The sequence below is a fragment of the Leopardus geoffroyi genome, chromosome C1 (genome assembly GCF_018350155.1).
Source record: "Leopardus geoffroyi isolate Oge1 chromosome C1, O.geoffroyi_Oge1_pat1.0, whole genome shotgun sequence".
NCBI classification, from domain to species: Eukaryota; Metazoa; Chordata; class Mammalia; order Carnivora; family Felidae; genus Leopardus; species Leopardus geoffroyi.
Window position 1 is genome coordinate 62,364,340 of NC_059328.1, and position 16,165 is coordinate 62,380,504.

The 16,165-nt window shown below is 37.9% G+C and overlaps 1 protein-coding gene and 1 pseudogene across 11 annotated transcripts in view; one reads left to right on the top strand and one right to left on the bottom strand.

Moving 5' to 3' along the window:
• The window catches only part of ERICH3 (glutamate rich 3), a 109,745-nt gene that overhangs the window by 53,911 nt on the left and 39,669 nt on the right, over window positions 1–16,165 (bottom strand). For 8 of the 11 annotated variants that reach the window (XR_006712383.1, XM_045477863.1, XM_045477862.1 and 5 more), the window contains 2 exons: window positions 15,785–15,943; window positions 11,257–11,475 (listed from right to left, as the gene is read on the bottom strand). Coding sequence is in view for 10 of the 11 variants with exons in the window: in XM_045477863.1 (XP_045333819.1) it covers window positions 11,257–11,475; window positions 15,785–15,943 (378 nt within the window). In the remaining variant the exon portion in view is untranslated. Of the gene's footprint in view, window positions 1–11,256; window positions 11,476–13,014; window positions 13,056–14,312; window positions 14,669–15,784; window positions 15,944–16,165 lie in introns of those variants that run through there. The other 3 variants (XM_045477869.1, XM_045477865.1, XM_045477867.1) reach the window with 3 other exon arrangements.
• On the top strand, window positions 8,886–9,830 carry LOC123598080 (annotated as a pseudogene).

Sequence of the window (16,165 nt, forward strand, 5' to 3'; positions counted from 1 at the left end):
AACTTTAACAAGGTTTCACGGCCCTTTCTGCTGTCCTCAAGCAAGTATCAAAACCTTCCATGAACATTCAGTTCCATTTCAGGAACCAGAGCAGGGCCTCATGCCCTTGCATAACTAAGGGTTATCTTTCTTACTTCCTGTACCACTTGCTTATGACTTTCCTTCTTATTTCTTTCCAGATATCTCAGGCAAGTATAATCTGAGCTGACAAATAAACAGCATGCTCGTTGAGTGGTTAACTAGTCAGCCATCACACATGTATAATATTTAGCATTCAATTAATATACTCAATTTTCAGGGGCACCTGGGTGGCTCAGTTGGTTAAGCGTCTGACTCTTGATTTCAGCTCAGGTCATGATCTCATGGTTCCGGACATACAGCCCCACATCGGGCTCTGTGCTGACAGTGTGGAGCCTGCTTGGGATTCTGTCCCCCTCTCTCTCTGCCCTTCCCTGTCCCTCTCTCTCTCAAAAATGAATAAATTTAGTATATATGTATACTAAATGCTCACTGGGCCCTCTTTTATCTCTGCTCAGGCCTGAGTGAGAGGTGGACTTAAGAGACTCTAAGGGGATCAAAGGGCCTGTTCTTGCTGATAGCGTTGGGCAGTCACTCCTCTTCATCCACTTAGCCAAGCCCTGATGAACTCCAAGCACCATAGAGTCTTTTTCCAGGCCACTGGGATAAATCTGTAGTTAGTAGAGTGGCCACAGAATTTATCATCCAAACTGGGAGACACAGTGAAAGAGGAATTACTAATAATTATACTAGAAAAAAACAAACACAAATTTGAACTGTTCCAAGAAAACTGAGATGTTACTCTATTCTCTGGTCTCCCTATTTCTAGCCTGATGTCTCTCAAAACCTTCCTCTGTGGTATCACAGTGATCTATTGTCACTAAATAGATTACGTGATTCTTTTGCTTGAAGTCTTCCAAAGATTCTCAATATCCATGGAATAAGGTCCAACATTTCTCAAATAACAAAAAAATGTCTTATATTCTTAACTTCTACTATCTCTCAACTATTTGCAATTTCTTTTGATACCTTTAAAGGCCCAGCAGCTGCACTAATTGTAGTGGTCCGAACACTACCAAATGCTTTTAATCTTCAGACCTATATAAGTCTGTAAGCCACATGGCAGTGAAACCATTCCCCTGTATCCCTCTCACTGTCAGTAGATAAGGACACTATCTTACTGATCTTTATGCTCCCAGCGCCTTGCCAGTGCTGACACCTAGCAAGGGCCTAATAAACATTGATCTGACTGGACACAGCCATGGAACAGTTAGGGATTCCACATTCTTTCCTTTGCTGAGACAAAAGCTACAGTGCCAGTACGATGACACTGCCCTAAGTCAGAAGCTTTCTGCATTTATAGGAACTCGATAGGGACCACATCATGAAAATGGATTCACAGGGGCCTGTTAGACAACACCTTTGGTAACTAAGCCGTGACAAAGATGGATTCAAAGCGTGGGTAAGGAGTAGCAGGCAGTCCCCACGTTGACTCTGATTCAGGTCTTAGGGAGAGAAAATTCCCAAGTGAGCCAGAGTTAAGAGTGTGCCATTGTTCGATGTTCGTATCCTAAGGATTCCAGAAGCAGCTGGTTGTAAGGGAAACCTCTTCTCACAGTATTCATTTGGTTCCTCTTTTTCTCTTTCCTTTCATGCTGGTGTTTCCTTGTTCTCTTCTCCTCCCTCCTTTGCTTTCGTTATGCTTCCTCTTTTCCCTCTCCTCTTGCCCATTTTTCTTCCCACTATATCGCATGTCTGGGGCTTATTCCTGACATGCCCCCCAATGCCTCAACCCTTCTGGAGGTATCAGAGCTCCAGATTTTGAGGAGGTGGGGTTGACACATGAGCCTTCCCTTCCTCATCTCCTTCAACAGAACACATTCAGTAAGTCTGCTCAGAGGTAGAAAAGATCTGGCTGCATTTTGCTTTTGGTGAGAAAGTCTGGAAAGCTTACAAGGTCTGCCAGTTGGACTGGCTTTTGCACCTTTTTAAAAGTCTTTTTTAGTAATGCAGTTACCAAACTGCGATGTTAATTTTAAGCGAAAACATTCTTTAAAGGAAAGTGCCTGAAATAAATCAAGCCTATGTGAAATATGTTGAATTATCCTATGTTAAAATCATGCTGATGCTTTCCTTTTTCATTCTCAAATCTGAGTCCACTGGTGAGGAAAACCAAGAATAAAAAATACCAAGATAATATGTTGACTAGAATGGAAATTAAAAAAAAAAGTTAAAGTAAGTCAAACAAAGGAAATATGCAATCTGTCTCACAAAGCTAACATTTGTTAGACTTTATTTGTTGTTGAAGAAAAGGGATCTATGTCTGAAAGGCATAATTTATTTCCATAATATTTCCATAAGCTAAATAGTACAATTTAGAGTTTAATTTTTTGTATGGATAATAAGGTAATACCTCTTTATGAACACAATACTAATAAACACTTGATTAACTGTAAGTGAAATCAAATGCCTGCCCTCAACAAGCTTCATAATCTGGGAGTAGAAGTGACAATTAATAAAAGTACATGAATATTGATACTAAGCAGAATATATAAGGGACATAAGAAAGTAACAGAATCATTTTTTTTTTAAATTTTAGAGAGAGACAGAGAAAGAGAGAGTGCACGAGTGAGGGAGAGGGGCACAGAGAGAGAGAATGAGAATCCCAAGCAGGGTTCATGCTCAGGGTAGAGCCCAACTCGGGGCTCAATCCAATGACCCTGGGATCATGACCCGAGCTGAAATCAAGAGGCAGATGCTCAACTGACTGAGCCAGCCAGGTGCCCCACAAAATCCTTTTGAAGAAAGGAAGAGATGGGATCCTATTAGGATGTATAGCAATCACTACAGAACATAAGGCCTCTCACAGGGGCTGGGAGAGGTGAGAAAGAAGATATAACCTCCTTCTTATATCTCAGGCACTCACAGGCAATTCATAGAAAAAGAACATCTCTGCATTGAAGAAGCACCTGACCAATTGTGATTAATATCTTCAAGAATTTGAGAGAAAAAAGACTTGTAGATAAATTCCATATAATATGGATTTGAGGGTTACAAATGCAGGCTCTTAACTGTAAGTATAGTGAGTGTATACACTTAGTCTGCCACTAACTAGTTATGTGATGATGGCCAGATTATTTAACCTTTCTTGCCTCAGTTTCCTCATCTTTAATATGGATAAATTATCTCATCTCTTTCTTGAGTTTATTGTGTGTATTAAATGAGAAAATGTATGTAAAACACTGAGCAAAACTCCTGGAACATGCTTAGGGTCCGTCAAATGGAAGATAGAATCATTGCTGCCATCATTGAATATAAACATAAACATTTTATTTTATTAAAAGCTAACAAAGGTAATTAAATAAGAAAAAAGTTATATAGATGATTTAAAAGGGAGTAGGCATCAGGCAGAAAGTAATAACAGAAAAAAGCACAGATCAGAGGTGGGGAAGTGGTGGGCCAACCAGCTGAGGGTCCAGGGAGTGGCTCAGTTTAGCTTGGATGGGAGTGGAAAGCTGGAAAGGAGTCAAAATATGAGAGTCCTTGAATGCCAGTGTATAAGCATATGTTTTTATTCTGATGTTTTGACATCTGGAGCCTTACTGACTCTGGGGAAACTACCCCTCCCAAGACTAATTCCTAGAGAGGGTAAATGACTTTCCTGGGAGCATGCTTTTCATGTACAAACTAACCAACCCAGAGCTCATATCCACCCTCCCCCTACCTCTGTGACCTGGCTCTTAAAGTCTGGGCCAATATTCCCCTGCCCTTAGAACCCCCTTCTCTAGGACTAGACAACTCAGGACAGCTTCCACACTCTGGAGCCTGTCGAAATTATTCATACTGTTCAATCCTAAGCCTGCTCACCCCATCTTTCCTGTTCCTTCTCTCAGAAACCACAAAAAAGGCTCTTGCCCATGTTTCCCTCCCACTTCCCAATCTCCTGACCAACCCTGGTGCTGCCTTGTGTGGTCCTGCATGACTTATGTGATGGTTAGTTTTATCTGTCAGCTTACCTGGGCCACAGTGCCCAGATATGTGGTCAAACCTTCTTCTGGATAGAACCCTGACTATCGTACATGGCATGCCCCTTCCTTTTGGGAACTGTTAAGTGCAAAGTGTCCTTTCAATGACAATCATCTCCTGATCTATAAGTCTCAACGTACCTGAATGATCATGAAACCTACATTTAAAATTTTTTTTTTCAATGTTTATTTATTTTTGGGACAGAGAGAGACAGAGCATGAACGGGGTAGGGGCAGAGAGAGAGGGAGACACAGAATCGGAAACAGGCTCCAGGCTCTGAGCCATCAGCCCAGAGCCCGACGCGGGGCTCGAACTCACGGACCGCGAGATCGTGACCTGGCTGAAGTCGGACGCTTAACCGACTGCGCCACCCAGGCGCCCCGAAACCTACATTTTAAAGCAATGAAGCAGAAAACATACCTGCTTTCATTAGGAAAGAAGCTGGTGAAGGTTTTAATCAGGGGAGGAGTATGTTGGGTATTCTATCAAGTTTTATTTAATTGCATTATGTAGGTTCTGTCAGTACTGAGATGGACCCAGCTTGCTCTTGCTTTGCCTTCCTGCCTTTTACCCTCTGCTCCCTGAGTCCATCTGCTCGCTTCCTACTCTTCTTTCAAAGCCCATTTCAAATGTCATCTTCTCTCTGAAATGCTCTTCAATCTCCTCAAAGCGAGTATTTCCTTCATTGTGCTTTATTTATACCACTATGACTATACTCACCACAATGCGTCATGGTTAATGGTAGATATTTCTGTCTCCCTTGCTATAGTGCAATCCTTCTGAGAATAAGGATTTGGCTTTACTCATCTTGGTAACCTCAGCACCTAGCACAGTGCTTGTCACAATCAATAAGAGCTAACTTGAGCTATTTGTTGACTTAAAGGCATAATGGAAGTATGTAGATGACTGCAACAGCCCTGTGAAGAGTTAGGTAGCCAGTCCCTGACCCGGGGATGTGGCACTGAGAAGGGAAAGGGATTATCAGACACATGAGCCACCGTCCAGGTGCTAGAGATGTACAGCCTGGGACAGCAGCCACTTGGCTGTTGGGCATTTGAAAGGCAGCTCATTTGAATGAGATGCACCATAAATATAAAATACTTACTGAATTTCAAAGACATAGTACGAAAAACATTGTACAGTGCTCATTAAAACTCATACTGATTACATGTTCAAATGATAATATGTTGAATGCACTTGATTAAATACAATATGTTAATAAAATTAATTTCACATGTTTCTTTTTACCCTTTTTGGTATAGTTATGAGACATTGAAATGGCATATGTGGCTTGCATTATATTTCTATTGGATATTTCTGATCTGGAGGACTTAGCAATTAACTGATGTGTGATGCAGACAGAAGAAGGAATCCTAGATTTTGAGCCCAAATTACTGGGAAAAAGGTCATGCTTTATGAGATACGTTAACTGAATGGATGGAGAATCTGGCTAAACCAGGTCAAATTTAAGGGCAAGCATAATCTACCAGTCAGGCACCAGTAACTGCACAGGACTCATGGGGACTGCAGGAGGTAGGGAGGGGACCTTGACCAGATACAGAGAAAGCCCAGACTAGTTCATGCCTGGAGAAGCTCTTTGTCCTTTATTTCATAAAACACATAAAAAAATAAAAACAAACCTTGTTTGTTTTTTTTTAGATTAGTAACTATAATGATTAAGTAGCTTCTTATTTAAAAGCTTATGTTTTCACATTTATATACACCATTTATGGAACCATTCACATTTTAATAGAGGTGACCAGCAATATTGTGTGAGAACATAAAAATCTGCAGATGTGTGAGGTAAACCTCAGGGCAAAATCTAACTAGTCTGTAAAAACGGTGTAACTAGTCTCTCAGATTCTGTAAAAACAGTATAACTAGTCTCACAGATTCTGTAAAAGCAGTGTAACTAGTCTCACAGAGTCTATAAAAACAGTATAACTAGTCTCACAGATTCTGTAAAAACAGTGTAACTAGTCTCACAGAGTCTATAAAAGCAGTGTAACTAGTCTCACAGATTCTGTAAAAGCAGTATAACTAGTCTCACAGATTCTGTAAAAGCAGTATAAAAGCTCTGCTGGTCCTAGAGCAAAAGGAAACAAAGCAACAGGGAACAGTAGCAACTTGCCAGGCTGTAAGATCTACCACACCTTGTCATCTAGCTCCGTGGATCATCCCCTAGAGACACAGATCACAGAAGGCAGAGACTATGCTCTACAGAAGAACAGGCCTTATTTCTTTTCCTTTTCTGACATGTTTTTTTTTTTTTCCTTTTAAGATGATTTGGAGGATGCTTTGGGGGTGGTAGGCACAAAATGAGTAAATTTAATGTACAAACTACTCATGAGAGCCACCTCTCCTTAAATAAATCTTTTCTAGATTTCTATAAAGTAAATCAAATTACTGAAGGAAAAGTGCAAGACTTTCCCCACTGTGCCAATTTTATTCTATACCTGAGGACTCAGGAGCTAGTGACAAATCCAAGAGACATCTAGGAAGTTCCTGAAGTCATGCGACAAGATGACTACATCTGGAATACAAAAACAAGAGTCAAGGTCTAAGCCTGTAGTGATGGCTAATAAGTATGAAGAAGAGTCACAAAGGAGGCAAGATGAGAGGTAAAAGGAGATGGCAAAGAAAGATGAAGGTAGAGTGTCATGGAAGGCAAAGGAGGAAAGTTTCAAGGAAGAGGCAATAGGCAATAATAGCATAAAATGCTACTATCAAAGAAAAATCATGGTAAGTAGAAAATACAAATGAAGACGGCAGAAGTAAGTCTAAGTATACTACTAAATCAAATAAATGTGATTGACCTAAACTCACTTATTAAAGGAACAGATATTTTCAGATTGAAATAAACACAAAGCATCCACATGCTACATAAATACATTTAAAACCTAAAGTTTAAATTCAAAGATATTAAAAGGCTGAAAGTAAAATGAATATATATATATATATACACACACACACATATATATATAATATTAAATACTATATATTAAATACTAATTTAAAGAAAATAAGTACTGAGACAACAGAGATCTTAAGGCTAAAAGTAATGTGATAAAGAGGAACATTTTTCAATCATAAAGAATCACTTCACCAGTAAAATAGAATAATCCTAAATCCGAGAGCATATGACCAGGGATTCTCAACATTACAAAGCAGAATTTGACATAATTATAAGGAGAAACTGACAGGTCTACAATTACAGAGAATGAATTATCTCTAGAAGTTAGGAACTGAGAGAGCAGATAAACAAGAATGCTAAGCATGTGAAAACAGGAAAGACATAATTAACATTTCTTATCTACTGGACATTTATAGAACTCTATTCCCAATATTAAGAGATTCACTTTACAAAAACTGAATATATATTAGTCCACAAGAAAGTCTCCACAAATACCAAAGAATCAAAATCATAGAGTAAGACATGTTTTATTGATTTTTTAAAAAGTTTATTTATTTATTTTGAGAGAGAAAGGGGGCATGAGCAGGGGAGGGGCAGAGAGAGAGGGAGAGAGAGAATCCCAAGCAGGCTCCATGCTATCAGCTGATAGCATGGAGCCTGACCCTGGGATCCATCACGCAACTGTGAGATTAAGACCTAAGCCAAGATCAAGTGCCAGATACTTAACTGACCCACCCAGGCACCCCAGAGAGCAAGATGATTTTTAAAAGTAACATTGAGTGGCGGGACCTGGATGGTTCAGCCATTTAAGCTTCTGACTCTTGATGGTTGTGAGATTGAACCCCACACTGGGCTCTGCACTGGGCGTGGAGCCTGCTTAAGATTCTCTCTCCCCCTTTCCCTCTCTGCCCCTCCCCTGTGTGCTCTCTCTCTCAAAAAAAAAAAAAAAAAAAAAAAAAAAGTAACATTCAGTGAACCAAAAGTGAGTTCTTAGAATTAAAATAAGGCACCAAAAGAAAAAACTCAGTAGAATGTGTGGAAGATAAAATTGTGGAAATCTCCTGTCAAGTAGAACAAAAAAAAGAATGAGAAAATAGAAGAGAAAAGCTAAGAATATTAGAGTTTCAGTCTAGTAGCTCCAGCATTCCCCAAACAGAGATTCCAAATAGAAAGAATAGAAGTTTGGAAACAAAACAAAAGACCAAGTCAGGCTAAAACCCTGTAACTCAAAAGACAGACATGCTAAGGTCTATGGAAGCCAGGATGCCCTCTGACACCATGGTGTTGCTAACCCCAGTGCAGAACGCCCAGCGGAGGCTGGCTTACATGCTTATCTGCACGTCACTTGTCATGGCCACAGGGTGGAAAAGTCCCTGCTCTCCCCTCCGTGCCCAGTACAGAAGCCCAGCCCATCCAGTGGCTGACCCACACTAGGACTTGCCTAGATGCCCTGACCCTGGTGAGCCCCATCTCCCTGGGAAACTCTCATGACCTGGCTTCTCTGACTTATCCAGAAGAGGCTCTTAAAACTATCAAGGAACCAAGCTTGGACTCTGACCCAAAGACTCCATTCAGCTTCTTTCTCCTTTCTCCTGTAAACATTGTTCTTTCATTACAATGGTAGATTTGAGCTTATTTCTGAAGTTTCATGCATCTAAATCAGAGAACTCTGAAGAGAAACAGGACTCAGTTAAGAAAGAAGTCAGTATGATGGTTACTCTGGGAAGCAGTAGGGGATGTGATGGAGCAGGAAATGGGGGCTCATAATATGACAGCAGTGTTCTACTTGGTTAAGAAATAATGATGTGTACATGGGTGCTTGCTTGATTACTGTTATTTAACTTGCACATATAGATTTAATATGTTCTTATGGTTTATGAGATATTTAAACCCTTTTTAAAAAAATTAAAATATGAATGGGTCAAGCTTATTCCTGTAATATATTTTAACATCAGAAGATCAAATGCTGCCAGCATGTGAATATCATGAGAAACTCACTGTTCTCACTAAATAGAGGCCACAGACTTCAAGAGCACATGTTTGCTGGCTTAGTGCAGGGGGACCAATGCCAGCATGTACAGTTCAGAGGTAAGTTAGTAGACATGGTGGGTTTTATTATTGGCCCAAATATTCACTGCCCCACTCCGTGGGAGGAAGATACTTCTTCCACCCCTGTCAGGCTTTGGTAACGGAATTCAAACAGAAGTAACACGTTTCCCTGCTGAGTGGAATCTTAAAAACTTTCCATGGTTCTGTTGTCCATGAAGGCAACATACCCCAGACATACCCCAGACAGGGACTGTTTCTCCAGTCTGTGTCTCAAAATTGCAGCTGATCAACAACAGACGATTATGCGAACAAGAAATAAACTCCGTTCTTCCCTTCTGCAGCCAGCCACCGCTGAAGTGCCAGCAGCCAAAATGAAGCTCCAACTCCTTGTGACTTCCGACCCAAGCAAGAACCATAAAAGGCATCCCAAAGCACCTTCCCACATTCACAGAAAGATTAGGTCTTCTCCTCTTTCCCAAGAGCTGAGACAGAAGTACAACGTTCGATCCATGCCCCTCCAAAAGGATGCAGAAGGATAGGTTGTGCAAGGACACTACAAAGGTCAGCAGACTGGCAAAGGAGTCCAGGTTTACAGGAAGAAATGGGACATGTGCATTGAGCAGGCTCAGCGAAAGAAGGTGGGCCTTCACCTTGGAAAGGTGGTTATCACTAGACTAAAACTGGACAAAGACTACAAAGAGATCCTTGAATGTAAAGCCAAGTCTCGCCAAGTAGGAAAGGAAAAGGGCAAATATAAGGAAGAAACCATTGAGAAGATAAAGGAATAAAGTAATCTGATATACTACTTTAAATAAAAACTGTTTGGGGTGCCTGGGTGGCTCAGTCGGTTAAGCGTCCGACTTCGGCTCAGGTCATGATCTCACGGTTCGTGGGTTCGAGCCCTGCATCCGTCTCTGTGTTGACAGCCTGGAGCCTGCTTCAAATTCTGTGTCTCCCTCTCTCTCAGTTCCTCCCCTGCTCATGCTCTCTCTCTCTCTCTCTCTCTCCTTCAAAAATAAATGAAAACATTTAAAAATTAATTAATTAAAAACTGTTAAAATGAAAAAAGAGAGAGAGAGAGAGAAATCAACCTTTGTTGTTGTAAGCTGAGCTGCCTGGGGTTGTTTGTTAGACTAAAGCGACAGCCAACTACTCTTCAGAGGACTTTGTTGGAGGAGAGAAGACGAATCTCAGGCTACAGTACATGAAGAGAAGATCCAGTTCCTCTGTGGAAGCCTGGGTATGCTGAGAGACGGAGATGTATGTTACAGGGAGGATGAAAATCCAAATTAGGAGAATGACAGGCAGTGGAAAAAGGTAAAATTGAGGACCCATGGGACAGTGGACCTCTGACATGAGGAATACAAAGTTCTTCAGAAGCCATAACAAAGGAAGAATAATGGTGAAAATGGAAAAGAGAAAATTTGGGCAAGTGCAAGGAAGACAGTCCCAATATTTTGAGGTTATTGATGCAGAGAGCTGTGGGATTCAGATATGGAATGAGGTCAAAAAAGAATGCTGGAATGAGGCTGGTTTAGAAGAGTCAGTACGCGGTCTGCGTGCAAGTCGGAACTTCACTCCCTGATTCTCAATCAGTGAAAGGTAGACCTACCTATCTGCTAATAATCACAGAAGTTACATATAATTTTCATTAGTTGTGTATTTACATGATAAAAATTAAGAGATCTTTTGCCTTTGTCCTATAAAGTGTCCCGTACAGTCTAACTGGTCTTAGGGCTATTTTTTTAATCAGTGTTTTGAGAAAATGAGTACAACAAGCTCTACTATTTTCAAAGAACACTGAAAGAAAATATTATACAATATTTTCCCAAAAATCACTAAAAGGAAGCTCTAATAGGTACTTGATGTGGCATGTTATGTTTTTTGGTATACTTAAGTCTCTAAATTTTCACAAATTACATGTTAAAATACTTCTGATAACACGTGATTGAATGGGCAAATTGAAAGAAATAAATAATTTGGAAATGGGCATAGTACAAACTAAATTTGACCTCAAGATTTACTGGATTTTTTCATTAATTGTGCTAAATTACTGAACTGAACTACTCAAGTATCTGATTTCAGATTCATTCAAGCTTACAATTACATTTATAAAATTATTATATTTATTTTTGTAAGGCATTTTGCATTTGATTTCCCTAGATTCATTTTTACTATACATCCAGAAATTTAAAAGCACAATGTAATCTGTGCTAAATTAATAAAAGAAAACTTGATTCCATATTCACCCTGGTAAAGAGAGGCTCTAAGCCATTGGGAGCAGTGGTTGGACGAAATCTTCTCCTTCTCCATGATTCAAGTCTATTTTCCCTTGTGATTTTTCCTTTGCGGGGAGGAGGTGAAGGAGGAATAGGCATCATGTAATTGTTAATGTTTGGAAGTTGATAGCGGTTCACTTCCTGAGAATTGTCCATGGAGTTCTTGAACTTCATCACTGCTTTCTTGCCCTGTAATCACATTTCATGACATAACAACCAGTAAAACAGAAGTAGTGACCAACTTAGCCCCAAATTTTAAGACTATGGTTTACATTGCATGTAAACACAACTGACATCAATAGGCAAACTCAAAACACTTCATGTTTTTATTGAAAAGTGGCTTTTTGTAATATCCACAGCAAGTTAAATTTTCAAAAATTTTTAACCTTATTTAAGTATATTTTTAAGCCAAATACACAGTTATGGCATTTTCAAAGTACTTTGGGATTTTTCTTCAACAACCCATTAAATCTATGGGGACCCAGCACAATTAAACAATTTAAAGTCAGGAAGTTTGGAGTATTGTACTTTGAAGCAGGGTTAGATAGTCCACTTAACAGTAGAGTGTTATTATTACTTTTTTCACACTGATTTTCACCCATCCTGGTGTTATTACATTCCTTGATAATATAATATCTAGGAACTAAATGCAGACTCTGACCCAAAGACTAGAAATTTTTCTCCTAGAAATTCAACTTGTAGGAATAAATCCTACTAAGATACTGCACAATACATTGATATAAATGTGTATAAGGTACACACACACACATGCACACCAAATTTAGCTGAACCATCAAGTCCAACAATAGAATATTTAATTACAATTTTTTGTGGTCTTTGTAATAGATTCTCACCAGGCTTCAAAAAGAACAGTATGAATCTATTCATCCTGACATAAAAAGGTCCATGCAATGTGATCACACATTTCTTTTAAATAATTTGTATGTGGATTTTGATAAAAATCAAGGATGACAGGAAGACTTTGAACTAAGGGTTGCCTTTTGGGATTTGGATTATTGGAGCATATCATTTTCCACCTTATATTATTTCCACCTTGTATTATTTGCAAAAAATGTATCAATCAAAAATTAAAGAGCACCAAAGGTATAATCAATAATTATATCACATTTTTCAAGTATATTTGAGTATTTGAATTTTCATAAATTGGTCATTTTTGTGTATCTGAGGTAGTTTCCCACACTTTAAGGCACGTTTAATCACTTTTATCCATTTTATAGCCATTTATTTGGTATGGTGTTTTCAGTCAATTTATTCTTTGAGATGCTTTAATATAATGAAAAGTTATTGTTAATAAAGGGGAGTCATTCTCCAAACATTTCTCATTGCTAAATAAGTAAAGGAGGATAAATAAAGGCACATATGGTTCATATTTTGATTGAAAGAAACATTTATGTGAACATAAAGGGATTTAAATAGGCACCAAGGAATTCAGAATTGTTAAATAGTTGATATGTAGGTGCCATTTATGTTCTCATTTTTCTTTTTTCACATTTTCTGATTTTTCTGTGATGGGGTGCATTGATATTGTAATACAAATATAAATTAAGTGAAAATAATAAGAACAATAAAATAAGAACAATGAATCCAAACTTTGAGGCTTTGGGTTTGTTCTGTTTTGTTTTTTTCTAAGTAGTTATCAGTCAATGGTATGCCTTATTTGGAAATGGATTAGTGAATTTTTTAAAAAATTAATATGCCATTCCTTACCTTGCTTTTTTAGCCCAAAGTGTCTTGGACATCTTTCCATGCTGGTACAGATAAGTTTACCTTATTATTTTGTTTAACATACTTTAATAAACTATAATATTTTTATACAACATCCTATTACATTGTTAGGTGTCTTCAATTGTTCACTATTGCAAATATTATAATATTAAATATTCTTGAATCTATTTCTTTGCACATATGTGTATATTCCTAAAATAAATTCCTATATATAAAAATGCTTGAGCATGTTCATTTAAAATATTGATATTCCCACATTGTCTTCACAAATAGTTGTACCAATTTCTATACCTATCAGTAGTGTATGAGAAACTCTCATTCTAAGGATAATCATTTTCAATCAAGTCACTATTTTTACTCAGTTGCCTCTTAACCACCCTGTTTTGACCAAATTGCTTTTGCCTAAATCAAAGATCCTCATTCTTGATGCTTAGAAACTTGCTTATGCCTATTTTCCCTTCAAAAGATTCTCCTCATATGCATAACTTTGGGAATGCTGGCATCTTTGTAAATAGTTTCTTCATTAAACTCTTTAAGAAAGCAATAAGAATTTAGTGGGTACTCATTACATACTCAGCAATCATACAGACTACTATTCTTGAGAAATTTCTAGTCCGATTTTATACTAAATCATCTTCATCATCAAGGCCATGGAAAAAATTACTTGTATTTCTGGCCAGTAGAGTTTGCCTATGTATATTACAGTAAAAACTCCAGTAAGTTAGAGACTTTTGTCTGCCTTGATAATTGACATATCATCAATGCCTAGAGCAGTATCTAGTCCATAGTAAGTGCCTGATAAATATTTACTAAATGAAAAGTATAAGTTTACCTAATTTAAATTAACATGGAATTGATCTCAACCTTGTCAGCCTAAGTAAGCTACCACTAAGTGACTATCTCTTGCTCATACCCCAAAACTTGAAAACAGGAAAATATAAGACCCTATGCAGATTTAATAAATCCACCCAGTGTCTCAGAGCAGAGCTGGAAAATCACCTGAAAGAAAAAAAAAATCCCTCCCTAGCCAGCAGAACTTGAATATTACTTGACTGATAGTATTTATGTATCTAACAGGAAAATGTGTCTACCAAAGTATAGGAGCTTAAGAAAAAATATAATCACGTTGGCAAATGTGGAAAGTATAAAGTATATCCCAGCACTATCTAGGGGAGAGAAAATCCCACCTATTGGACTTTAAATATTTCCAGTCCTAATGGCAAAATTATCCCAGGAAGATACACAGGATTTTAGCCAAAGACCTTTGAGTTTTCTGGTACCTTTGGCAAGCCCATTCCTAAGATGAGATAGGTACATCAAGCCATTTTAATCTGATTCCATCCCCCTACATACCATCATTCTGATTCCATGCTCACTAGGCAACCTTCTCATTGTGATCTGGCTTCCCATGTAGGTCTATCTACAGAGGGATAATGACCTGCTTCTACAGCTTTGATTATTTGATGTCTGGTGAATTAATGGCCCTTGATTATGATTTGGCTCCCTATTTTGGTTTACTAAAGGAGAAAAATGAACTTGTTCTGTATTATTTTAGTTAACCTGAGACAATCTCTCAGGATCTGACCGTTCCTGGACACTAGCTGAAACAGGAAACCTCTAGGCTTTCTAGCTGATCCTAGAAGGTCAGCTTAATTGACTTATGAATTCACAAGCTTCTGCCTAGCCCTAAGCACCATTCCCTATACAAAGTGCTACCACTCTTGGTTTAGTTTCTCCTGCTTTCTAGGAAACAACTATTAAATTAACTAAAGGTTTGGGAAAAGTGCTTCATAAGCTGAAAAGCATATTAAATGGATAAAATATTAGTTATTTGTTAGAGTTATATTTATACTTTTATCATGAAACACAATCATTTGTCTGAATTAATTTCTTAGTATCAAGGTTATCTGTCAATTCTAGATGAAAAAATCTTAATTTCAAAAAAAGAAAAAAATATCTTAATTTCATATGTCTTATATTTCCTAATAAGAAATGGAACTAAATTCACCTATTTGAATGCAGTGACAACTGAACTCGTGACACAGATTCTTTCTGAAGCTCGCAAATGTTTCTTCTTCATGTTGGAAATACAAAGGATACCCTCCCTAATTACTGAATGTTCTAATGATTCCTCCCTGCTTAACTAACTCATATTTTATGTTTACCACATCTTCCTCCTGAGCTCTATTAAAATAAGTTCAAATTACCAGAGATATAACCTTGAAAATGAAGCAAGTCAAGCTCCTATGTGTGATTAATTCACCATTTTTTAAAGATGGACATTCTTTTTCTTCTGTATCCAACTTTCTCCAGAGTCAAACTTGAAGCAATTTCATACACTGATGGTAAAGTAAGTCAGCATGCAAATGTAAGCCTATTCTTGGAAAGTTTCATTTTCGAGGTTTCATGCATTTAAATTTTAGAATCTGTCAACACTGGGTCTATTCTGATAGAAGTCATACCTGGCTATAAAAAGTTTCTCTTTGTTTTTTACACATCCATTCGAATTAATGAAAGGTGACCTTATATTATTACAAATCTATTCCTTACTCTTTTTGCTTAATAGCACAGAAATCATAGGCCTTCCAGTTAGAGTAAGATGTAATTAAACAGAAGTACATAGTAAATGCTTAATAAGTGCACAATATAAATTTCACTGAGTAGATTAATTGAATCTTTGTATCTTAAAACCTTGGTAATCTAATATTCTAATGAAGGATAAAAAGATATTTCTTGAAAAAGTAACATTTACCCCAATGGGAAATGGAGCTTCATTTTCCAGCAATGAGGTTTTCAATCTGGACCCCGAAGTTACCTTTGGAGCGGTTCCTACTGCAGGATTACTGGGAAGAGGCTTTAATCGAATTGGAGGCTGCATATTTCCTGGGGCAGTGTATGGTCGAGGGGCTGTCTAGACAATTAGGGAAAAAAATTCCATTTAAATTAGTATCTTGACATGTTTCCAGAACCAATTAATAACCCAACAAATTGCCTAGAGTAATTAATGGTGCCTTTTTACTGAACAGATTAAACTTTAATTATGTCCTTCCATTATACATAGCCTTATGACCCAAAGTATTTGTTAAAACATATGGTGTGGAAGTTCTCTACATAACTAAATGCCACAATTATA